The following is a 26,730-nucleotide window of genomic DNA, read 5'->3' on the forward strand; positions in this document are numbered from 1 at the left end:
TTTTTAAGTTAAAGAGTATCCTGTACCTTTCGCTTTTCTGCTAGAGAATGGATACAAGTTGTGGGTAAACAGGTTCACAAGTTTCATTTGCTCCCCCCTCAACAAATGCAAGTCGGTGCTTTTACAACACCAAGTCATATTTTGGGCTAGACATAGGATAATGAAGAAGGTAGACCTATATTCTAGAAATCCAAGAGGCAAGACAGGAAAACAATTATATATTGTGATATGCACTAGGAAGGAAATAAATATGATGTGTAAAAGGAGAATAACTGAGTGAAGACCTCTTGTAGAAGGCAGTCAGAAAAGCCTCTCAGAGTGGTGACATTAAGAAGAACCCCAAAAGTGTGCATATAGGGTGATGAAAGGTAGGAAAGAAGCAGAGACTCTTAAGAAGGCTGTGAAGCCGAAAGGGTGGCAGCATCTTCAAGGGACCAAACTGGAAACAGCATGGCTGAAGAAGGAGGGACTAGGGCCCAAGATAAGGTCGGAGATGAAGGGAAACAGAATCATACAAGGGTTTTATAGGCCAAGATAAAAATGTGTGATTTTCAGCCTAGTACACTGAAAATCACTGAAGGGTTTTAAAGAGGGGAGTGTCATTATGGGCTTAACACTGGGCTGTCCTGTGCAGAAGGAACAGGCACAGGCAGAAATGAATGCAAGCAGGCAAAGAGGAAGTGATTGTGGAGATGATGGCAGCTTGGCCAGGTTGGGAGCAGTGACGATGGTGAGAAGTGGCAGGTGGAGGTAGATTTTCAAGGTAGAATTGGTAAGATGGGGTGGAAGATGGCTGCAGGGTTGAGAAAGGGTTAAAATTGAAGGAATGAGCCCAGGGTTTCTGCAGGAGCAACTCAGTGGATAAAATGTCAGTTCCTACTAGGAGAAACTTCACTGCCTGTCTGCAATGTGCTTTTCATGCCCTTTGAGCACAGATATAAGTACTCAAGAATCTCACCAGAAGCTCAAAGAAGAACCAGGAGTATTTGAAGACTGTTTCTTTCACCACTCCAGTGCTGACCACCATCTGCAGGGCAAGCTCCTCGTGGAAATGCTGGACAACAAACACAAAAAACCATTACATGTATGCAAGATGTAGTGATGGCCTATACTAGGTGCTTTATTCACCAGCCTCAGTTTTCTTTTAGCCCAGTTGTCATAGCTTGTAGGTACTGATGCACGTGCCCTGGATGTCTCAGACCACAGTGGATGGCCACGCCAGTGCTGAAATAATATGAGACTGGAGGGCATCTGAAGGAGGTAGGAGAAGGCTGGAGGCAGTACGGTACTGGAGAGCTGGGTTTGAAGGACTGGCCCCAGCAGGGGAGCTAAGCTGCCTTCCAGGGGGTAAGCATCCTGGGTACTAGTCGGGACCGGGACTGTCTTATCTTCCTTCCAGATCCCACCATTAACCCTCTGTGGGATCATGTGTAAGCCAATCCCCCTGGTACCCTCATTTTTCTCATCCATAAACTCAGCTGGTAGCAATGGTTCTCACTCTTGAATGTGCCTCAGAATCCCCTGGAGGGCTTGTGAAGAAACAGATTGCTGAGCCCACCTCCAGACTTTCAGATTCATCAGGTCTGGGGTGGGCCCAAGGATTTGCATCTCTAACAGGTTCCCAGGTGATACTGATGCTGCTGGTCCAGGACCTCAATTGGAGAACCACTGTCTAGATGGTATCTCAACTCCATTCCAATTGGAACAGTGTTTGTTTTAATAATCCTGCTGTGGCTTTGTGGAAAAAGAGAAGGGCTGGGTTTATGAGTAGGTGATCTGCATTCAAAGGCAATGTGGTAGCAGCTTGAACTCACCCAACTTCTAAACAGAGTCAGATGCTTGAGAAGTTCCTCAGCTCCACTTTATTTATTTTTATTTATTTATTTATTATTTATTTATTTATGTATTTGTTTGTTTGTTTTTGCTTTTTAGGGCTGCACCCGCTGCATATGGAAGTTCCCAGGCTAGGGGTTGAATGGGAGCTACAGATGCCAGCTTACACCACACCCACAGCAATGTGGGATCCCAGCCAGGTCTGTGACCTTTACCACAGCTCATGGCAATGCCATATCCTTAACCCACTGATCAAGGCCAGGGATTGAACCCACAACCTCATGGATCCTAGTCGTGTTCATTAACCAATGAGACATGAAAGGAACTCCCTCAGCTCCAATTTATGTCTGCACTTTTTTTTTTTCTTTTTTTTCATTTTGCCTTTTCTAGGGCCGCTCCCGCGGCATATGGAGGTTCCCAGGCCAGGGGTCAAATAGGAGCTGTTGCTGCTGGCCTACACCAAAGCCGCAGCAACTCGGGACCCTAGCCACGTCTGTGACCTACACCACAGCTCACAGCAATGCCGGACCCTCAACCCACTGAGCAAGGCCAGGAATCAAACCTGCAACCTCGTGGTTCCTGGTCGGATTCGTTAACCACTGCGCCACGATGGGAACTCCTTTTTTTTTTCTTTTTTTTTTTTTGGTTTTAGGCTGCTGGCCTACGCCAGAGCAACTCAGGACCCAAGCCACGTCTGTGATGTACACCACAGCTCACAGCAACGCCAGATCTTTAACCCACTGAGCAAGGCCAGGGTTTGAACCTGCATCCTCATGGATGCTAGTCAGATTCGTTAACTGATGAGCCACGACAGGAACTCTATGTCTACACTTTCTGTCAAGTCATCTGACTGCTCCTCCATCTGCTTCCTCACTCCCTCATTTATCTGGATATTGTCAATGCTCTTGACAACAGCTTTGATGGGGAACAAGTTTAAGACTAAAGGTAGGGCAACTGACTCTTCTCAGTTTGCTGAAGACTGTTGTGGACAATAACAATGTTGCCTGTCATTTCAGTAAACAACAGATGTCGCCTGCTATCCCAGTAAACAACACACATTGTCTGCCATCAAGCCATCAGCCACTGCAACTAACCCGACAGTGCGCCTTGAGGAGAATTCATGTTGGAGAAAAACAGGATACTGGCCCTAGATAGTGGAGATGCATACCAGAGGAATAATTTCAGTGAACCCAAACTCTTGCATCTTCTCATACATAGAAAAGCACTAAAATCATTATATTGAGGTGTCTGTTTTTATCTATAAGTGGTAACCTTTCGATGTTCAGCTAGATTTTTTTTTTTCCCCCAGCAAAATCCCCTATGTGTCCTGACTCCTCCCTCACCTCACTGGAGCAGTTCCTCAGAGCTGTCTGAGAGGCTGTCGTTTCTGGGCTATAGTCAGTATAAACAGAACTCATTGTTCCCATTATGGCTCAGTTGGTTAAAAGCCAATAGTATCCAGAGGGTGTGGTGTTGCCGTGGGCTGTGGTGTAGATTGCAGATGTGGCTCAGATCTGGCATTGTTGTGGGTGTGGCTTAGGCCGGTGGGCTGCAGTTCTGACTTGATCCCTAGCCTGGGAACTTCCATAAAAAGAAAAACAAACAAACATAACTCATAACTGTAGGTTGTGTGTTTTCAGTCAACACTGTTCTGGTCTTAAAATGGAAAGTTCAGCCTCCTAAGGACCCCCTAAGTCCTGGGTAAACTAGGGTTGTTTGGTCATCCTAATTGATAGCCACAATGATAAGTGTGGGCACTTTCTGTGCATTTCATTGATAAAAGCTAGAATAAGTACAGGGGAACTTACTTTTTATTGCTCAATGGATAAAAAAGCTGAAACTACTTAACACCTTAATATTATACCCTAGAACACTAGCCTTCATGGATATTAAGTTTTTAAGTCAACACCCAAAGCAAAAATTGATTAGAGTAAAGCTTACCCCTGACAAGCCTTTAAATTCCCTACAATGTACAGTGGGCATGGAACACAATTTACTCACTCTTATGTACAGTGAAATTCAAGAGTTACTCAGCTAAACTGAAAGGAGAAAAATGGAAAAATCTCTGTGCACATGTTTGTTTTTTTGTTTTTTTTTTTGGTTTTTTTTAAGGGCTGCACCGTGGCATCTGAAAGTTCCCAGGCTAGGGGTCAAATTAGAGCTGCAGCTACCAGCCTACACCACGGCCACAGCAATGCAGGATGCGAGCTGAGTCTATAACCTACACCCACCTCAAGGCAATGCTGGATCCTTAACCTACTGAGTGAGGCCAGGGATTGAACCTGCATCTTCGTGGATACTACTCAGAGTCTTAACCTGCTGTGCCATGACGGGAACTCTCTGGGAATTCTAACTATTAACATCCCCAGATGGTTAAGTTGGGGAGGGGGGAGCATATGGAAAATGTCAAAGTGTTTCAGTTTGTCACTGGTTCCACTTCACTCTGAGTCAAACCTTTATAACCTTAATATACACTTGGTTGCAGTTGTGAGACTGAAGGGAAGCTCTCTCGCCTTGGAGAGGTGCAGGGCTGTGTGTGGATCTAGCAGGTGGCCTAAACTCGCCAGTGATGTTACTTGCTACACCCGGATCTTCCCACTGAAGGAAAGCCATGCTTCCCCGGCTTCGAAGGTAACCTCTGGAAAATAGGTCAGTTTGACTGCCAGGGTCTTATGGCAAGAGGAGATTAGAGGAGGATAAGCTGCTTCTTAAAGTCATTTACGTTGCTTACCAGGCAACATTATTACAAGAACACCTTGCTCCAGAGGTTATAGAAAATAGCCAAGCAGCTAAACCCTGTTTGCTGAGCTATTAAGAAACACACTGGCTAAACCGTCTTCTGAAAAGAAATGATTCTCTTCTGGTCATTGAAATGACCAGAAACAAAATCAAAGCAAGGCAATCGTGCCCAGAAGAAATCAGGCGTTGCCTGAAGGAAGCCAGGCTATAGGCAAATCATGTTTGTTGGTTTTTATTTGTTTGTTTTTTGTCTTTTTAGGCTGTACCTGCGGCATATGGAAGTTCCCAGGCTAGGTGTCAAATCAGAGCTTAGTTGCTGCCCTACACCACAGCCACAGCAATGCCAGATCTGAGCCATATCTGGGACCTACACCACAGCTCAGGGGACAGCAGATCCTGAATCCACTGAGCAGAGCCAGGAATTGAACCCACATCCCCATGGATACCACTTGGGTTTGGTTCGTAACCCACTGAGCTACAATGGGAACTCCATAAATCATGGTTTTTTAAGAAGGAAAGGGGTACTTGGAACCAGTCACTGCAAAGCCCAAAGCTAAGATTTAGAGTAAGTGAAGAATTTATTTTTTGCACCTCTCCATATTCTCTTTCACTTTTCCTTTTAGAATTAATCCTTACCTCTCCCCAGAGGTACCAGGCCTGGATTACTACAAAGTCTGCAGCACTGAACCCTGGCAGGGCCTCCCCCAGGGATGATATTTTCTCTCACCCAGTCCAGAGTGAGCTGTGCTGACCCTCACTCCCTCAGTGCCTGTTTAATACACATTCCCCGTGGTGTTAGCTGTTGCAAAGAGCTTCCTGTGTTATCCTTCCAATCAGCATATTTACATTTTAATAGGGGTCTTGAAAGACACTCAAGATCTTAAACAGCTACTAAAATGTTGAGACTCTTGGGTGCCCGCAGAGGAGAAAACTTGAAGCTGTTTTGTTTTTCTTTCTATCTCCCACCCCTTAGACCACACACGATGTGACAACAGTTGGAGAATGCTGTTAATGTAGAGTTCTGCTGAGCAGTGCAACGGCTTGTCAAGGTTCTGAACTCATAGGTAAGTCTGATAGAAAGAATTACAAGGAAGCTTTTCATATTTGAAATTAATGATATCTCATCAGGGCCATTCACTGTGTTGAGGATGAGTTGTCCCCAGCTCTCATTTTACTAAAAAAAGAGTTAACGCAGTAGTTCTCAAAGTCTGGTTCCTGACTAGCATCAGCTGGGAACTTGTCAGAAAGGCAGATTCTTGGGCCCTACCTCAGATCTACTGAATCAGAAACTCTAGGGCTAGAGGCCAGTAGTCAATGTATCAAGCCATGCAGGTACTTCTGATGCATGGTTAAATTGGTGAACCACTGAGTTAGTAGGTAATTAGGCGGTTCAAATATGGAGGATGTGGGACAGGGCTGCAAAAGTAGGGGTGTGTATGTGTGTGGGGGGGGGTAGGAAGGCAGGAACAAGGCAGGAGAGTACTTGATGGGGTCTATTTTCAAGCCTAGTGAGTGGTTGACAAATTATCCTCACTCTGCTCTGCTCAGTACCTTTTTGTTGGCTGGCCTTGGAGCTGTTGTTGAACTTGGAGCATCATTATTGCCAGAGCAATAGTAAGACATCCGATTGCAGTTGCGATCAGCAATCTGAAATACACAGACCATGACTCAGTAGTCAATCGACAGTGGTCCCCTGGAAAGATGAGCCAATGACCTGGAAATCATAAGCTTAGAATTCATTAATGTATTTCTTTCTTCTTTTTTTCCTAGTTACAAAAGAAAAACAGTCGCCAAAAATAAACATAAAACAAAGCAGACAAGGCAAAGTTACACCTAATTTTACTTGCTCCTGAGATATTCACCTATAGTTAAATCCTAGTTAAAAACCTGGGGGTGCCTAATAGTCCCTTCCACTTTCTAGTCTCTGACTTGATTGGAAGAGCAGGGGGAAAAAAAAAAAAAACACCTGTGGGAACAGTGCCCCTCTGTGGCTTAGTGTGGTACTGCACCCAGTTTCCTCTATACTGAATTTATTTTATTTTTACTTTTTCCTAAACCCTATATTTAATAAATTGTCCAAAAAACCCACTCTTATGAAAGGAAGGCCATACTTGATTCTTCTAGTTGGATAAAAATGTCTCCTCTCTGCAAATGATTTTTAAAATGTTAACCCAGTTCACATAGAAATTTAATATTTTCACTTCCAATAAAGGAAGCTGTAATAATCAAGGCTGTCAATAATAGCTGCTAACCCTTTCTCCCCCTCAGCGATCTGCAATGATATTGCTAAAAGGGGACGTAGATATGAAATTGAACCATGGTGTGCTGGCAAACGCTTGACAACCGGCTCTTGTAGAATTTGCCAGTTCCTGTGCTGTGAATGTTTTCATCATGGCTGATTTCAAGTTCACATGACATGACTGAATATGGTGTTGGGAAGAGACATGCAGTAGCAGACCACTGTGTACAATTTCCACTGTACAGACAAAATGGGCATAAATCACCTCATGAAAATAGATAATAGTAAAATGTAGTAAAATAATTAAGAAGGGATGAGGTTTGAGTTCCTCCTTTCTAAAGCGGAATAATTTTAGATAACGAACAAGCTGCAAAGATGGTGCAGAGAGCTCCTGGCTACACTTCACCAAGTTCCTCCTAATGTTAATCTCTTACATAATCATGGTATCTTTGTCAAAACTAAGAAATTAACATTGACGCATTAACTATTAACTAAACCATAGACTTTATTCGAATTTCACGAGTTTTTCAACTAATGTCCTATTCTGTTCTAGGATACAATCCAAGATACCCCATTACATTTAGATTACCTTTGTTTTTCATAATCGCTAGTTCATATAATTTAATTTTTAATTACATCTGTGTTTAACAGCTGGTTCAGAAAATTCCTGAACATTTAACCAGGAGCTCTCAGAAATTGCTATGAGCCAGCTCCAGCTCACTCCTGGGTATTTCACATGGTGCAACCTACAGATCATCAGACTCTCTAAGAGGGGCTCTATAGATGACTCTTAAGCTCATCCAGTGTTCAAATTTCTACAGAGACAGGAAAACCAGACTCAAGGCAGGAGCAGACTTGCCCAGGAGCACAGGGCTGGGTGACCAGACCCAACCCTGGGTCAGATTTTCAGTCTCACGACCTGCTGTCTCAAGTGGGTGGTTTGTGCAAGGAAATGATGTCAAAAGCTAGAGAGTCTGATTTATCATCATCAGAGGAAATGACATTATTCTGAAAGCTAAGCCACCCTGAGGCCACAGATAACCAGAAAGAAAATTCAGATTAAGAATTCATGGTAGCTTTGCACATATATGAAAAATCATTGAATTATACCCTTTAAAAGGGTGAATTTTATGGCATGTGAATTATATCACAATTAAAATAAATTTCCAATGAGAGACATTCTACAAAATACCCAGCCGGTACTCTTCAAAACTGTCAAAGTCCTCAAAAACAAGGGAGGTCTAAGAAATTGTCACAACTCAGAGGAGCTAAGGAGACATCACTATAAAAACTGGAGTTCCTGTCATGGCTCAGTGGTTAACGAAGCCAACTAGTATCCATGAGGACGTGGGTTCGATCCCTGGCCTCACTCAGTGGGTTAAGGATCCAGCGTTGCCATGAGCTGTGGTGTAGGTAGCAGACACAGTTTGGATCTCATGTTGCTGTGGTTGTGCTGTAGGCCGGCAAATACAGCTCTGGTTCGACCCCTGGCCTGGGAACCTCCATATGCCACCGGTGTGGCCCTCAAAAGACAAAAAACTATATATATATATCTACATAAGTGGTATCCTGGGGGAGGGTCCTAAAACAGAAAAAAGACATTAGGGAAAAACTGAAGAAATCTGAATAAAACATAAACTTTAGTTAATAATACTAACATATCAATACTGGTTCATTAACTGTGACAAACAGGCCACTCTAATGTAAAATGTTAATGACAGGGAAACTGGGATTGAGCACCAATAATTTTCCGTTATATACTGACAAATCTAAAACTTTTATAAAATAAAAATATATGAGAAAAAGTAAAGATTCATGAAAGGAAAACGATTTAGGGCAAGTCACCAGCCCTCTCAGGACCTCAGGTTTTTTTTTTCGTCTTGCATTCCAGGCTGCTCCGCAGTATAGGTCCAGCGAGGGTCCAATCGAGCTACTGTGCTGGCTTACACCGAGCCACAGCAACGAGAGATTGGAGCTGCGTCTGCAACCTACACCACAGCTCATGGCAACGCCGGATCCTTAACCCACTGAGCAAGGCCAGGGATCAAACCCACAACCTCATGGTTCCTAGTCGGATTCGTTAACCACTGAGCCACGATGGGAACTCCAGGACCTCAGTTTTTGTTGATAAAATCTGTCTTTGAGCTTTAGGAGTCTTCCATGGAGTAATCAATCTATGGATATTAATGAATCTAAAAGGCAGATATTAAAAATAAAACGAATTAAGGAGTTCCGTCGTGGCGCAGTGGTAACGAATCGATAGACATGAGGTTGCGGGTTCGTCTGCCTGCTCAGGGTTAACGATCGGCGGCGTGAGCTGTGGTGTAGTGCAGACGGTCGATCTGGTTGCTGTGCTTGGTAGGGTGGCTACAGCTCCGATTCAACCTACTGAATATATGCCGCGGAGCGCCAAAAATAGCAACAAAACAACAAAAAAAAAAGACAAAAAAAAAAAAAATTAAAAGGCAAACTTTTCAGGCATCAGAAATGGCTCAAGCTAATTTTTTTTTCCCCTTGAAAATAAAACTTATGTTATTCATCACCTCCATGGGGCAAAACAAACGATGCTCAAAGACCTTCCCACTGGAGTTCACTAACTCTGGGCAGAAAATGCCAATCTTGCCTCTGCATCTTTCAGAATGGGGTCTGTCACTTCAAAACAAAAGACCATTCTTAACTTGAAAGCAGAGCACTAGAGCATTTGACCAGCTCAGTGGGCAGCAGGGGTGGTTGATTCTGTGCTGTCTCTCCAAGAGTTAGTTAAAAATAAGAAGGCCCATGTCACTTCCCAGGGTTTGCTGTCTCCTTACCTTTGAAGACATTATGTTCTTGACTTCCTCGTCTGCTGTGCAGTGTGTGCCTGCGAGGTCTGGGTTACTGCTGCTCATCACCCGGGCCTGCAGCAGCTTTGAACTCACAGCGGCAGCAGATGTGCGTCCATATGTGTGGTAGCGGGGGTCTGGAAGGGCAGTGGGGCCGCCTGCACTCCACCAGGTATAGACATGTCAACAGAAGGGGGGTCAGAGTCACTTACTGCCAGGAGAAGGAACTGAAGAAGGATGGGGTAGATCATGGAGTAGAAACCCACCAGATTCTAGATGAGGTCTTAGAATTAGGGCTTGTTATCAAATGCCATGGGAGGCCAGGGAGCAATGCACTGGGGGGAAGACGGGGTATAAGGCAGTAGGGAGCAGTGAGGACTGTGGTAAACTGGAAACACAGACACCAATGCCAGAGCTTGTTCCCTGGATCCAGCCTGTATTGCAGGGGGAAATTACCCATAAGGTTCTGATTGCTCAAGAGAGGCTGGAAATACGGATATTTGTATTTATTAATATTTAAATGGTGGCTGCTTTATAAGTCTTGCATTGCTGAGATTTGATAATCCAAGGAGTCCCCTGAATCTTATGAGAATAAGTGTATACTCTATAGCAATGTTTTTCACCTTTAAATACTTACATGTGTTCAAAGGTGATTACGTGAGTCTATGAGATATTACAAGTATTTTTAAAAACAGCTGAAATAACAGGTTTATTGAAATGAGGCTACATGGATTAATAAAAATGCCAAGTTCCTTTGTTAGGGCCTGGATTTTTTTGTTAACTTATTGATGCTACTTTTTATACCATGTTGACCAGATGTTCTGATTGATTATTATCTATGTAAATAATTTTATAGTGTAGAGAAATGAGTTATTATTTCAGAAGTTTAATTTGGGGGAAATAAGAAAAGGATTTATTTTTTTGGTAATGAAAAGTTTAGGAGCCACTGCTCACCACTGCTATGGAATATATATTATTTTCTTTATCACTATTATGCTAGAATCCTAGGCATCTGTTGTCACTTCTCCAGCTTTTAAAAAAATTCTCAACTGAATCAGAAATTACTCACTGGGTAAAGATCAATGAGGGATTATCAAAGAATCGAAAAAAAAAAAAGTGCTTGGAGTATCAGAAGAGGGAGGAAGGCAGATACAAAGAAGAGAGAAAAATTTGGAACTAAATTTTAATAAATATGACTATAAATATATAAAATTATACATACAAATAAATAAAAATGAATTTCAGCATTCATGTAAGTTTTGTTCATTCTGAAAAGTGAAATTTGACTTTTGGGCTTTTCATTTAATTTTGAATCATGTGGCAGTGGGATCGGGGTAAGGGGGCCCTCCCTGCCCACCAGACTCCCCATTCAGGGCAGCATTACCTGACTTGGGAACGTCCCTCTGCGGCTCCGGCAGGCGGAAGACATAGTGCACGTAAGAGGCCAGCAGGCAGTTCCTCCCATGCTGGTCCTTGCCCAGACCCTTGCTGTTGTGCAGGCTGTTGGCAGTGACTGCCACGGACTCGAAGGCAAGCTGGGAGAAGTTGGCTGAGGAACCAAGAGAAAAACAGGTGGTCCACAGGGGATCCTTAATGAACCCAAGCTGGAACATTCTTTGGGACAGTGACAAGAAGTCCTGACCACTGACCCACTGAACTGGGCTGGTCAAGGTGGTAGCCTGGGGCAGGGGATGTGTTTTAGCAAGCTCTAGCAAGTCAGCTCAGCTTATTGCAAATGATTTCACATTTCCCCCTTCTGCCAGTGCTATGGTTTTTCAGGACAAAGACATGAGCCTGTCCAGACATCCTCCTCTCTGTAAACTATGCTGCAAGTTGGTGCTACTCGGTGGGGTCTGGACGGACATCATTAGTGTTACCTAGGATCTTGTGAGAAATGCAGAATCTCAGGTCCCACCCCAGACCTTATGAGTCAGAATCTGCATTTTAACAAGATGCCCAGGTCATTCTGATAGACACTGTGGTTTGAAATGGGCTATTGTACAACATAGATTCTTGGGGTACAGATTAATCTAAGAACATACTGTATTATATCATTCTCTGGACCTGCGAATGTTTCACTGTATACTCTCTTGTTCAGGAGCTGCAAGCCCTCCACAGCTTGGCTCCACCCTACTTATCCAACCTGGCACCCTTTTCTGCTCAAATTCAAGTTCCTTAAATTAAGGTAATCATTATATTGTCCCTATCATGTGTCTATTTCTCACCTCTGTGATTTTGCTCATGCTATTATCCTCACCTAGAAAACTCTCCTTGTTTCAACCCACAACATCACACCAACCTTTTGATGCCTGGCACAATCCCATCTCTTCTACAAGGCCCCTGTTACCACTCAGTACAGGGATGGACACCAGGTCACAAGGTCCTTGGGTATGTCCAGTGGAAAACTCTGTCTCTCTGATAGGCTGGAAGCCTTTCCAAGGCAAAGTGCATTCCTCATACTTTCTTGTCTTCCCACTGTGCCCTCCATGGTGCCTGACACCAAAAAGTTCTGAACAAATGCTTGGAGACCAAGTGTCTCCACCAATTCTGCCTGACCCAACAACCTGGATTCCCAAATATTGGCTCAAAACATGTGAATGAACTTTCTGCCTAGTGAACAAGTCGATACTCCATAACTCCAAAGCAGTGCAGCAAATATGCAGGGGTGGGGTAGAAGGAAATCAGGGAGGGCAGAGAGGGCCACTCTGCAGGAATCTAGCTGGAGAGGGGTCACTACACTCATGAAAAGTTAGCCTACAATATAGGAGGCTTGAGCTCTTATAGGAGCCACGAAAGATGCATTCCAGGATGCAATGCAAACCCAGGGATTCAGAGGTCACACTCTGCCCCAGCTCAGAAAGCTCCCCCGGGTCCTAGGCCTCAGGTTCATTACTCTCTCCCCACCCACTGACTCATACTGCATATTCCTTGTTTCCTTCTCTTTTTTTTTTTTTTGTCTTTTTGCCTTTTCTAGGGCCGCTTCCTGCGGCATATGGAGGTTCCCAGGCTAGGGGTCGAATCGGAGCTGTAGCTATCTGCCGGCCTATGCCAGAGCCACAGCAATGTGGGATCCTAGCCACGTCTGCAACCTACACCAAGCTCACAGCAATGCCAGATTCTTAACCCACTGAGCAAGGCCAGGGACCGAACCCGCAATCTCATGGTTCCTAGTCGGATTCGTTAACCACTGCGCCACGACGGGAACTCCTCCTTCTTTTCTGATATTCCCAGATGAGTGTCTCTGGACACTTTTTTTTTTTTTTTTTCCTGAACCAGGTGCTCTGGTTCTCTGCTTTTGCCAATCTCATCTCACTGTCCCCATTGTGGCTTCTTTCCCTCGACCCCTCCTTCAAAGCCATCTCTAATCACAGTCTTCTCCCTGAGGGCCTCCCTCATCCTCCCAGATGGATGTTTTCACCACTCCCTCCAACAATATTTAGCTGTGTCCCTTTGAGGACTTGTGTCCTGTGCTGCTGCTCTTATTTTTTTCTTTTTACAACCACATCTGTGGCATAGGGAAGTTCCCAGACTAGTGGTCAAAATGGAGCTACAGCTGCCAGTCTACGCCACAGCCACAGCAACATGGGATCCGAGCCTTGTCTGTGACTACCTACACCACAGCTCACATCCTCAACAGGAAGACCACATTGTCCCTGCTCCTGGGACTCCTGGAAAATCACATCATAAGACAAGGCACTGCCTGCCTCCTCCCAGCCCCAGGCCTCCTACCTGTTTGGCCAGCGATGACCATGGGCTGCACGAACAGCTGGAAGAGCTTGTCCAGCACCAGGTGCAGGAAGAGCACAAGGGGCTCCAGGCGGGAAGAGTTCAGGCAGATGATGCTGAGCCTCAGCTCATGCTCCAGCGCCGACTCACTGATCTTCTGGTCCAGCACACGGATGGGGAAGCTCACCTGGCTCTCCAGTGAGTGACAGAGGGTGAAGAACTTCTCCAGGTGGTTGTCCTGGGAAGGCAGATGGCAGGCCTCATGGGTACTACCCCGCCAGTGCTCACCAGGGGATCATAAACACAACCAACTAGCTCTTTCTAGGCAGAGACCCTTATCCAGAGTCTTGGAGCATAGGTTCTAAGACATGGACGTTTCAGGTTAACCAGGTTACAAGTTTCTTCATAGAGTGTGTGCACAAAATAGGACCTCTCAATAATTGTCCTTTAATATTGCCCCTTCAATAACTGAAGAGAAAATAATTTGGACTCTGATGTGTTCTATAAGCAGAGGCAAGCATTACCAGGCAAACACACTGGTCTAAATAAGCAGATTCGAAGCACAGACAGTGGCAGGAAAAGGAGGGAAAGTAGAACTAAAAAAAAAAAAAGAAAAAAGAAAGAAAGGAAAATTCTGTAGAAGTGACAGAATTACAGAGGAAAATGACAAGAAAATGTTTAACATTAATGCAACAGTAAGAAATTATTTAAATGAAGTCTCCCCACAAAACTTCTCAGTCAACAGTGAGGGTACCGGGTTCCTAGTTCCAAAGGTGCTCAAGATTTTTATAAGGTCTTTCTATTTAAACAGCAAATAAACCTAATAGGTTTGTAATTTCCCATAAGGAACTAAAAGGTTTTTTCCCTTCTTTTGTTTTATCCATGCACAAAGATTTTCATTGATCTTTTGTTGACCTGTCCTTAGCACTTTCTCTGCTTCTAATGGACCCTATTTTCACTATTACCCTCCTGCTCTGATTTGAACTTGACCCTGATGTTCCTTACCTGGGTGTGAACAGAAGAAACAGCTTGCACTTCAATATTGAATACTCCCTTATGTCCTTCAGCCCACTTAATGGGAGGATTCTGTGAAGGGACTTTCTGTGTCAAAGGAAAAAAAAATTAGCAATTAGATTCTCTTTTCTGATTACTTACAAGCACAGCAAAGTGATTTGACAGAAGCTGGCAGGGTTAAACAAATATAAAACTCCCTGGAAAATGAATGTAACTGGTCTTAGAGTTAGGAGCCTTGGATTCAAGTTCAGTTCTACACTTAAATAATTATTTTTACTTTGGCCAGTGAAACTCTCTGGGCCTTTGTTTTCTCATGCTGAAAGGAGGGGTTAGAATTGAGGGATTTAATTTAAGCTTCCATCCAGCATTTGTAATCTAGGAATTTAAAAAGTAATATCCCAATGATTTCTCTATTAAACAGGAATGTCAGGACAAAGTGTGGAATATCTTTTTTTTTTTTTTTTTTGTCTTTTGAGGGCTGCACTCGCAGCATATGGAGGTTCCCAGGCTAGGGGTCGAATCATAGCTACAGCTGCCAGCCTATGCCACAGTGGGTTTCGTGTCTCATGCATTTTAACAGAAGGAAGCTGAACCTGCGAGGGTAGGACATATCCAGGGGAACTATCTCAGACAGAGTCACCAACTAGGCCCCAAAGCTGGATACAGTCTACAAACAAGTGCTGTTTGGCCCACCATTAGAAACTTTGTTGAATTAGTTGCCGGTATTTGAAAGTCAGAAAATTTCATGTGAAAGCCTGATTTCTAAGGTCTTTTGAGAACTGGATGATATAAAGACATTGGTCTTGCATCCTAGCCTGGCACCTGGAGCAGATGAGTGACTATGACCTTGGAAAGGAAGATAGTCTCCAGCATGAACAAATTCCACTGGGACCTGCCACTTATCACTAATAAGTCATGCTCCTGGGAACACTGGCGTTTGCAGCAATCTAAAGTAGTGCTCACCACTAAAAATATACATGCGAGCCATCAACGTCACTTAAAATTTTCTAGTGGCCGTATTTAAAAAATTTTTAAAAACACGTGATAATAATTTTAATACTATGTTTTGTTGAACCCAATATAGCCTAAATATTGTTCCAACATGTAACCAATATGGAAAATTATGAATGCAATATTTTACATTCTTTTTCCTCTACTAAGTCTTTGAGATTCAGTTTGTATTTTATACTAATAGCTCATCTCAGTTTGCACTAGCCACGTTTTAAACAGCCTCACGTGGTTAGTGGCAATTCTACTGGATATTAGGAGAAGCTGAGGCATAGCAATAAAGATAGTTTAGAGCAAGTAGGGAAAAGGAACTAATATTTACTTAAGCATTGAATTATTGCTTGATAAGTATTACCTCATTTAATATTCATAGCAACTTTATAGGCAAGTATGGACTAGGTTTCATCTTTTGAGACTCAGAGAGGGTAAGAAATTCACCTGTGTTCACACAGCTAGGGCATGGCAAAATCTGGATTTTGGGATGGAGATTTGTCTCTAAACCCAGCTTTGTTCAGCAGCATTAAGGAGAAAATGGGGCATTCTAGAACATTAGAATGTGCAGCTTGATGATGAAAAGGTGGTTTTGAGGGCTTAAATAAGGGACTTTGTGTTCAAATCATGAAGAATAATCAGGAAATCTCTGAGAACATACTCAGGTTGACCTTAGATGTTTTTTTGGAGAATAGTTTGATCTAAGGCCTGTGGCCCAGGGCAAAGGAAGATTCCCTCTCCTCTCCAGGAAAAAAATAAAATAAAATGGAATAGTCTGGGGATGGGGAGTGGGTAGTCAGAGTAGGGAAGAAAATTGACTATAAAAGTTGTAACAAAATTCAAATTCCTGGGAAATTCTTCAACTTGAAATTTACAAGGAAAACAAAAGAGATGAAGGGAGACCTATAGTCTTGTCCATCAATAGACATGTCAATCAATATAAATATATGGACATTATTTGGATCTTGATCCATAAACAGCTGTGGGAAAAAAAAAAACCTGACATTAATCAGATCATTGGAAATTTGATCACTGACTGGATATTTAAAGATATTAAGAAGCTATTACTAACTTTTAAGAAATGACAAAGGTATTGCAATGGTTAATAAAAAGAGCCCTTACCCTTTAAGGTACATACTAAAATATTTAGAAATGAAATGATATGATGTCTGGGATTTGCTTCAAAATAATACCTGATGTAAACCTACACTAACCAGACTGAGAAGCATGAGAGCTGGTGCAGTCAGAATGGAGGGGGGTGGTCAATGGGTTCTCTTTAAATGGATGGACAGCAGCGGAGTGGATAGGCAAGAGGCAGTGCAGAAAACAGGAGGAGTGAAAGACTATGGACATCAGGTCTTTAGAGGAATAATAAGCCCAATATCCACCTGGGGACTATGACAATTGACCCAAAGGAAAAGTGACGGAATCTGGTGTGGGAACCTTTTATAAGGATTGATGTTGAGAGCAGTTGTTAATGCAAGTGGGCTCTATTTGCCTTCCCTTTTAAAATACATTATTCTTTTCTTCTTTATGGCTAAGTAGTATTCCACTGTGTATGTATACCACATCTTCTTAATCCATTCATCTGTTGATGGACATTTAGATTTTCATGTCTTTGCTATTGTGAATAGTGCTGCAGTGAACATAGGGGTGCATGTATCTTTTTCAAGGAAAGTTTTGTCTGGATATATGCCCAAGAGTGGGACTGCTGGGTCATATGTCATCTGCAGCAACATGGATGGAACTAGAGACTCGCATACTAAATGAAGTAAGTAAGAAAGAGAAAGACAAATACCATATGATATCACTTATATCTAAAATCTAATACATGGCACAAATGAACCTCTCCATAGAAAAGAAACTCATGGACTTGGAGAAGAGACTCGTGGTTGACAAGGGCAAGTGGGAGGAAGTAGAATGGACTGGGAATCTGGAGTTAATAGATGCAAACTACTGCATTTGGAATGGATAAGCAATGAGATCCTGCTGTATAGCACAGGGTAATATATCTAGTCACTTGTGATGGAGCATGATGGAGGATAATATGAGAAAAAGAATGTATATATGTATGCATGACTGGGTCACTTTGCTATACAGTAGGAAACTGACAGAACACTGTAAACCAACTATAATGGAAAAAATAAAAATCATTAAAAAATACATTATTTTGTAAATTCCTTAGTTGTAGATAATATGAGGTTATGCTGCCTAGGTACAGGCTGTATTTACCAAACATTCTGAATTGGTGATAATCTAAATGAACAAGATCTCAAGGCCATCCTCTCAGAACTGCATACTCTTAGAAAACATCATATCCCGACAGATGACTGCTCCCCAAAACATCCTGAGCATCCTTGGTTATGTGTAAAAGGGAATGGGAAGTGGGTCTGGAAAGGTGGTCCAAGACCATGGCTGGACAGGAAACAGCTGATGGCCAGCTGGTTAGTTACCTCTGCAGAATGCATAGAGTAGTTGGGTGGCAGCTTTTCCAAGGCAACGGGGAGACAGTAGGATCCAGTTTGAAGACGTTCATTTAAGAGAATTGGCAGCCACTGAAACAGATGATGTAAAGAATAAAATGGTATTTATTACAGCATATAATTCTAGCAATTTATCTAGCTCACAATAATCAAATGCAACTAAAGGATGATTAGATATTGACCAGGGTTGTTTTGGGCAGTAATTTCTGTCAAGTTCTTTGCATTTTAAATTCCCTGAGAGCTCCTGAGCTGGTAATATCAATGATTCACTGCTTTTAGAGCCAAGGTAGTAGCATTTTTCTTTATGGCCAATGTTTGTGTGTGCCTGAACAATATCAATATTTATTTTACCTTTTATATATTTTGAAGAAATAACTTTTTCCCTTTGGGGAGAAAAGAGTTATTTTCATATGAAGCATATATATAAAATTTGGAAATAAAGGACATTGTAATGCTTTTTTTTATAAATAAATAAATAAATAAATAAATAAAAGTATAAATAAATACTTTCAATATCTATCACCCACAACTTTCCATTCCTGAAACTGTCTTTTGCTAAGTCAAGTCATTTCTGCTCTTTGCTGTCATCTGGTTTGGCGCATTTTGCTACTTCTGACAGGAAAAAAAAAAAGCGAGTAGGAATTAGTTGTTAATCTCTGCAAGGACCTTGGATGCACCAACCACCAATCTGTAAGTTGAAAACAACTCACTGTATATCCCAGGAGACTTTCTACGGAGTTTCCTTGCTTCTGCTGACAGCTGATATGATAGAAGGTGAACAGGAGGTGGTGATTTACTGTGAGCTTAGCAGGGAGCTTAATTTTCACTTCTTCGTAGAAGTCAGGAGACCTGTTTCAAAAGTACATTATATACGAATAACTCTCAGCAAGAAGGATGGCTTCTCTGACTATAAATTGTAATGCCAGAGACCCTTTGCCCCTCAGAATTCTCCTGCCTGGTGTTTTGCTTTTCATTTTGCAGCAGTCTGTTCTTAAGCCAAACGTCTTTGGGATCAAGCTTATGTCACTGGATACACTTCACTTACATAAGGCTGCACACAAACTAAAAGCTTTGTGAGGAAAAAAAAAAAATCCCTGCATGCAGTGGAAAAACCCAACAACTTAATCTGAACAGGGGATGAAGCCTAGAGTCCTGCTGTGACCTCCTTTTCTATCTCCACCCCAAGAACAGGGACTGGCACACGGCCGGCACTCATCAAAGGATTTGGGAGAAACAAATGAAGGATGCAGGAAGGAAAGGGAACTGGATTTTGCTGAATTAGGATGTCCCAGGCAGTTTCCTAAGGGCTTTGTGGACATTACTCCTCTCATCCTCATCCCAGTCCAAGAGGGTGGGTTCAGAGAAGTACTTAAACAGGCCAAGGTTATCAGGCCAGGATCAAACTTAAGTCTGTCTGACCCTGTCCTGATGTCCTACCTGGAATTGTGAGTAGCAGTTTAGATGTTAATCTTTGACTCAGTTTATCCGCCTAAAATGAGTATTTCCCTTCTCCTTTGGTCAATTTAAATCCTACTGAAGTAGATAATGGTGTGAGTGTGGAGTGGTACACAGAAGACAAGAGTCAGAGCAAGGAGGGCGGGTTCTTGTTTCTGGCCCCTCCAGTCAAGAAGTTTGTTTCTTTAGGAAACACCATAAATACTCTCTGCATCACACTAGAATAGAAGGCTCCAGAAAAGTCAAAACAGTATTAGATTCCTGAAGACATCTTCTTCTCCAGATCATAGTTATTGGCAAACATGGTGCATCTCCAACATAGAGTCAGGTATTTCCTCTCCCTCAATCCCTGAATTATAAAAACCGTGGGAGGAATCACCTAGGGGATTCAGAAAACCCAGGCAGTAATGAAATGACGTTGGTATATGTTTAGAACTCTTAAGGATACTTACTTGTTATGGTATGTAATGGCTGTGTATACTTCCTGCAGAAATTCAGGCCCGTTGGATTTTCCAAAGATGACCTGTCCACCAGTATAGAAAGGGCCAAGTTAACAGGGATACTTGGGTAAGGCAAACCAACAATCATCAGCCCAATAGGAACTTCTGGTCTCACAGAGCTGTGTTCTGTAAATTAAGAATGCGGGGTTCTACACATGGCCCAGCTACACACTGATGTAGACGAACGAGCTACGAAGGGTAGGCTGAGGCCCCGGGCCTGTATCAGTGACCAAGGCCAGAGGCTTGTGACTGGAGAGCTAGAGCCCTCTCTGCCTAGTGGGCTGTACCATGGGGCAACGCCACTTAGTTTTTCCTTTGGTGAGAGGTCCCTCACTGGTCCAGCCTCTCTTCCCAGTCTCTTTTTCCTGACCACTTGGGTCATCAAGGACCTTCCCTGGCCACATGTTTATGTTATTTAGAAAAAGTCACCTCTTTGGGTCTGCGTTGGCCTTAAAGGCACATGATTTCACAAGCGGACTCCCCTTCAGGTAAATAAGAAAAAAGAAAAAAAAGAAAAAAGGAGCCCTTCCTACTAGATGCACTTATGCCCATGCCAGGTCCCAGGGCTTGGTGACTGGTGAACAGGCTGGGGTTTGGCCCCTGTGAGTCCTTGGCTTGGTATCCTGGTGATCGCCAGCATCTGCACGGCTGTACCTGGCATCCTGATGGACTTGCCAGGGTAAGAGCAGAGAGAACCAGGGGAACCTTCCTCTAGGATTTCTTTCCCACAACCACTGCAGGAAGATAACTTGCATTGGGAAGGTAGGTGGGACATTAAAAAGATGGTTTTAATAATGTAGATATTTGAAGAATGGGAGTACTGGAAAAAAAATGACTTTGGTAGAAAGATGTATTAACTGAAATCTGCAACCTAAATAAAATAAAAATAGCTAATCACCCATCTCATTGATTGGCAGAAGGTTAAGAAAATAAAAATTCTGGCATTTGGGGGTCCTTAACACTGCATTCTATATTTACTATTTGATTTTATATTTTACCTCAGGATGAAGAACCATTCCTAAAGGTGCTGAGTTGGCATGTGTTTACTATTTCTAGGCAGTACTTTCTATTTATCTCTAGGTGTGGTCTGGGGTTTGGGTAGCTGTGTTTGCAGGGCCCATGTGGAAGCACAGCAAACACAGCTGGCACTCTGGGTCTGTCTCTCTACTTATGCTATGAGGATGGTGTGGATATTTTTCAGTCCTCTAAAATGACCTGCATTTCCAAATTTCATAGCTCCCTGTGGAATCAGCTGGGAAAGAGACTTTGGATGTAGCCTGACCCTGCTTCCCCATCAGTATCCTGGGACCAGTAGTAGATAGGGCCTCTGCACATGCTCACTGGTGTTGGCCTGAGCAGACACACACCATATGCTGATGAGCCCTGGATTCTGTCTGTGTCCCCTGACTAGGGAAGTTCAAGCCCACCCTGGTTTGAGGCAAGGGTTTATTTCCCTCGTTACCGGCATAGCATTGCTGGCGTCCTCTCCACACATAAACTGGATCTTGATTGTGATGTTCCGAGCAGATGCAAGTTTGTTAGCAAAGTTCAGCCTCTGGGGATACACATAGAGGAGGTTTCTGCAAGAGTAAAGATGAGGAACCAATCAGTAAAGTCCAGAGCTTATTTTATTTTATTTTAAGTATCTTATTTATTTGTCTTTTTAGGGCCACAACTGTGGTATATGAAGGTTCCCAGGCTAGGGGTCCAATCAGAGCTACAGTTGCTGGCCTATACCACAGCCACAGCAATGAGGGATCCAAGCCATGTCTATGACCTACACCACAGCTCATTGCAATACTGGATCCTTAACCCACTGAGCAAGGGCAGGGATCAAACCTACATCCTAATGGATACTAGTTTGGTTGTTACCACTGAGCCACAGTGGGAACTCCCAGAGTTTGTTTTAACCAAGCTCTTCAGGGAATGCTGAAGCCTGCACTCATGAGGTTCTGAAGGCGTTTACTCTTTCAGACATGAATGGTTTTTGGAGAGTGAGTGAGTTTACTGTTGATTCTTCCTCTTTGGCTGTGGTCATCTGATAATAACCAATCTTGTTCTCTGTTTTGCTGTACATAAATGGTATCTGCTGCTGCCGAGAAAGTCTTATTGTCTTGGAATGTGGATATCTCCCTAGGGTAACTCTATGTCTGACACAAAGAAAAGAAAGCAAAAAATGTTCAGGTCACATGAAACAAAACTCATGGCCCTAGACGATGGTCTAATTTCCTTTCTCCTTTTTCTCTTTTTCCTTTCTAATGTTTACTTAGTAGGTTCAATTTCTCATTGGCATGACATTCTGTATTGGTTTAACTTTCTTTTCTTATCCAAGATGATAGCTCAAACTTCCAAGCCCAATTAGTTGCGTAACAATAACACAACACACTATGAATAATATATCCACCCATTCAACAACTATAGGACATGTACTAAGCTGACTATCCTTTTATTTTATTTTTCTTTGTATTTGCATTGCTACTAGTATAATTCACTAAAAGGTAAGCTCCATAAGGGCATGGATTTTTGTCTGATGTTTTTGATTCACTGATGGATCTTTAGTAGCTAGAATAGTGCCTGGGACCTAGTAGGTACTAAAAAATTATATATTTCTTGAATAAAAGAATGAATATATATACTTTCAATGAATCATATTCCTGATTTAAAGAAACAATAGTGATACTGATATTTATATAGTACTCATCCTAAGTCAGGCAATGTTTCAAATGCTTCATATTTATTAGTTTAATTCTCATAATTATCCTATAGGTACACACTATTTTCATGGCATCATGCTTTTGTCAAAAATGAGAGAAAAAAGGATATACAATTAGGAAATGGCAGTCAAGAACTGAAATCAGGCACTCTGGCTCCAGAGTCGTGGTCTTAATCTTATTTCAGCTATATTCCCTCAGAAGACTCCCTCTGGAATTGGAGTTCCCCTGGTGGTGCAGTGGATTAAGGATTTCACAAAAAAAAAAAAAAAAAAAAGAAAGAAAGAAAGAAAGAAAAAAGAACAGACAGACAGACAGGAAGGAAGAAAGAAAGAAAAAGAAGACTACCATTAAATAAAATGATAAGAAACGGACTTTTCAGATTGTGTTGTTCATGCCATCTCTCAGACACAAGTTTGCCTTGATTGTCTGAATCCTGTTAACAGTTGCATCAACAGTACGCCAAAGGCTGATCCAATTAGTTGGTGTCATGTTCTTTGGGAAAATGTCTTCCTCACTCCTGGTCCACTGTTCTAACTCCTACGTAACACACTCTCTCCAAGCAGACACCTTCTAGCCCCAAAGGGTTCAGGATGACAAATCGACCTTTGTGTGAACTAGGAAACCAGGAGAGTAGTGACAAGAAGGAGGGCCAGGTCACCAGATTTCCCCTCTGTGAATATAGGTCCTCGAAATATTTTACAAGGATTTGCATATTAATCGATATCAGGCAAGGTTTTTCAGCCTCACCCCTCCTGACATTTTAGCCTGGCCAGTTCTGTGTTGAGGGGCTGTCCTGTGCACTGCAGGATGTTCAGCAGCCTCCCTGGCTTCTACCCACTAGATGTAACTAGTATCTCCCCCTGCTCAGTTGTGACAATGAAAAATATCTCCAGACATTGCCAGGTATTCCCAGGTGGGGTAAAAATCACACCCATTTGAGAACGACAGATCTATACATGTGAATTTTGCATTACAGATCTATACAACTCTATCTGGCCAATATCCTGTCTTTAATAGATATAGTCAATGCTACCTACTGGGGTCACACTCACATGGGTACTGGCCATTCTCTCTGCCCAGAAGAGCTTCTCCCAGTTCTCCAAGTGACTGATTCCTTCTCCTCTCTTGGGTTTTAGCTCACGTGTCAGATCCTCAAAGATGGTTTTCCTGCCATTCTCCTTACTGGTCCATTCTGCTCACATATTCCCTCTCTTATAGAATTATATGATGATCATGCATACATATGATTAGGGAACTAATACATGATTATGAAAACAGTATGCATACTTTTTTCAATCTTGAATACTCAAAAAGTACAGAAAAGTAGAAAGAATAAAATAGCAACCATTTGATATCCCATTGCAAAATCACTGCTAAAACTAGCATATTTCCTCCTAGTGTTTTTCCCTCTGTACCTTAAACTTTTTTATCAAACATTTTTATATACAAAACTTTATCTTATTTTTTATGTCATTTATTGTTGTTCAGTTATGACCATTTTCCCAGTATGATTAAATATTCTTAATAAAGACAATTTTAATGGCTGCATGATATTCCATTTTACAAACTGTGCCATAATTTCAGTCTCTGAAAATAAGCACTAAATCATTTCCTTTTTTAAAAAAAAATCATAAAATTGTGATGCACACTTTATATATCATGCCCCTCTGCACTGCAGTATACTTCTGGAAGAATCTCTTTTAGTTCTATAAAGTTCCGTTTCTTCCTCTTTGAATTAATTGAAAGGACACCAATCAACCTTTCTTTGTGTTGTGCTTGAAGAAATAATGAGCCAGCGTTTGTAAAAATGCTTTGAAGCAGCAGGATGAAAGGGTCTGCATACATCACAGCACTAGTAGCCCTGCCAGACTGGATAAGCAAGTCAGCTGTCACCACACTTCTCTCCTACATCCCAACACAGGGGCGCCACCCACCGGCCCCCCACATCCTCTATCAGTGGCCAGCAATGTTGCACATCGCTTCCTAAGGGGTTGCTGACCCTTCCATTAACTATTATCACCACTGCTCTCTTCACAGAGTACAGAGCAGAAAGAAAACTTCAGGAGAATTTAGCCCAACATCCCTTTTCGCAGGCCAGAAAGCTGACTCCCAGGGAAGGTTCAATGACGCTGCCAAAGAATTTTTCTTAAGAAGATGCATTTCCCAAAGATCATCCTATTTCTTACTGGCAAGAATGCTAAGTGATATTTTGTTAAATCTGCATGATTTTTTTGGATACAAGAAAATAATGTCTTCTCTTAGAAGGGAAGAACTGCCTGCATGGTCAGTAATCCGTAAGGCCTAAACCAGATAAGAGTCATTATCAACAAATGAAAAGAAGATCATATATATTTTTTATTTTTTTGCATTTTGTCTTTTTAGGGCTGCACCTGTGGCATATGGAAGTTCCCAGGCTAGGGGTCAAGTCGGAGCTATAGGGGCCAGCCTACACCACAGCCGCAGCAATGCGGGATCAGAGCCGAATATGTGAACTACACCACAGCTCAGGGCAATGCCGGATCTTTAATCCACTGAGTAAGGCCAGGGATCAAACCTGAGTCCTCATGGTTACTAGTCTGGTTCATTAACCCCTGAGCCATGACAGGAACTCTGGATCATACGCTTTACATGTGGTAAATTAAATGCCTCATGTTAGCTAGAGAAAAATCCTAAGAATTATGTTATCTAATGACTTTTTAAAAGATAGCCCATAGATGAAATAGGATCCCCTTGTCATAGCAAAGTTATTTTGAAAATTTCTTTAGTAACTACAGGTCCAGTGTAAACGCAGGGCATTTACTATAATCTCATCTTTGCCCAAATGTGGACAAAACACTTTTTTTCAGTCAGGTGCATTATAACACAGAGCAGGACATTTGGTAGTCATCAACAATTTTCTTTCCAGAATCACTTCAGACGGTTTTTTCCTGATTGTGAACTATTTCGGATACTCCAGATTCTTTCCATTAATTTAGCAACAGCCCCCAACTTATTTACATACATATAAATAAGTTATATGTATAGAACTGCCACATGCACTGGCTTGATGCAGAATCTCAGTTTCCAGACCAGGGACTGAACTTGGGCCGCAGCAGTGAAAGCACTGACCTAACCACTAGGCCACCAGGGAACTCCTGCCTCTCAGCTTAATTTTAAGCTGCTGTGATTGGGCAACTCAGGAAGTTAGAGGTTAACATGTGGAATGTGGTCATTCTTAAATCCCACTGTTGACCAAACTCTCTCTGCTCTTTACTGTCTTGGGACCATCCTCTATTTCTTTTGCTGAAAACAGGTTGATGCAAGTGAACTTGAAACCTTTCAAAGCTATCCAAGCAACAGTTTGGCTTCTCCTCAGTTTCATTTATTCTTTATCCAGTGCAAGGAAACAAATAGAACCTGACTAGGATCCATGAGGATGTGGGTTCAATCCCTAGCCTTGCTCAGTGGGTTAAGAATCCAGTGTTGCCATGGTGCCATTTTATTTTATTTTATTTTTTGTCTTTTTAGGGCCGTACCTGTGGCACATGGAAGTACAGATGAACAGGAATGCCAAGATTAGAGTTTCTTTTCCAGAGTTTCACATAGTTGGAATCATACAGAAGTCTCAAATGCATCTGCCTTAATTCATTTGGTATAATGTTTATGAGATTCATCCATGGTTGTTGCTTATATATATTTTGTTAAATTTACTTACGAATTCATTAAAAAAATCTATTTTAGGAGTTCCTAAACCCTTACAGTTCTTACCCACTGTGGTGCAGTGGGTAAGAATCTGACTGTGGTGGCTCAGGCTGCTATGGAAATGCAGGTTTGAACCCCAGCCAGGTGCAATGGGTTAAGGATCTGGTGTTGCCACATATGTGGTAAAGGTCGCAGCTGTGGCTCTGATTTGATCCCTGACCCAGGTAATTCCATATGCCACCAGTGCAGCCAAACAAAAAACAATCTATTGTAAGTGCTCTTTTAAAATTTTCAATGTTCAGAGTTCCCCTTGTGGCACAGTGGAAATGAATCCAACTAGGAACCATGAGGTTGTGGGTTCCATCCCTGGCCTCGCTCAGTGGGTTAAGGATGTGGCATTGCAGTGAGCTGTGGTGTAGACCAGCAGCAGTACCTCCGATTCGACCCCTAGCCTGGGAACCCCCATGTGCCATGGGTGCAGCCCTTAAAAAAAAAAAAAAAAAAAATCTGTGTCACTCATGGCCA

General features: G+C 42.3%; 1 protein-coding gene across 1 annotated transcript in view; it reads right to left on the reverse strand.

Moving 5' to 3' along the window:
* DOCK8 (dedicator of cytokinesis 8) overlaps positions 1-26,730 on the reverse strand; it is a 234,119-nt gene that overhangs the window by 70,179 nt on the left and 137,210 nt on the right. Inside the window, 10 exon segments of the mRNA XM_003121929.6 lie at positions 959-1,054; positions 6,124-6,219; positions 9,622-9,791; positions 11,018-11,182; positions 13,363-13,597; positions 14,365-14,460; positions 17,826-17,927; positions 18,566-18,704; positions 19,763-19,833; positions 21,273-21,390. Coding sequence (XP_003121977.3) covers positions 959-1,054; positions 6,124-6,219; positions 9,622-9,791; positions 11,018-11,182; positions 13,363-13,597; positions 14,365-14,460; positions 17,826-17,927; positions 18,566-18,704; positions 19,763-19,833; positions 21,273-21,390 — 1,288 coding nt within the window.

The sequence above is a fragment of the Sus scrofa genome, chromosome 1 (assembly GCF_000003025.6).
Source record: "Sus scrofa isolate TJ Tabasco breed Duroc chromosome 1, Sscrofa11.1, whole genome shotgun sequence".
NCBI lineage: Eukaryota > Metazoa > Chordata > Mammalia > Artiodactyla > Suidae > Sus > Sus scrofa.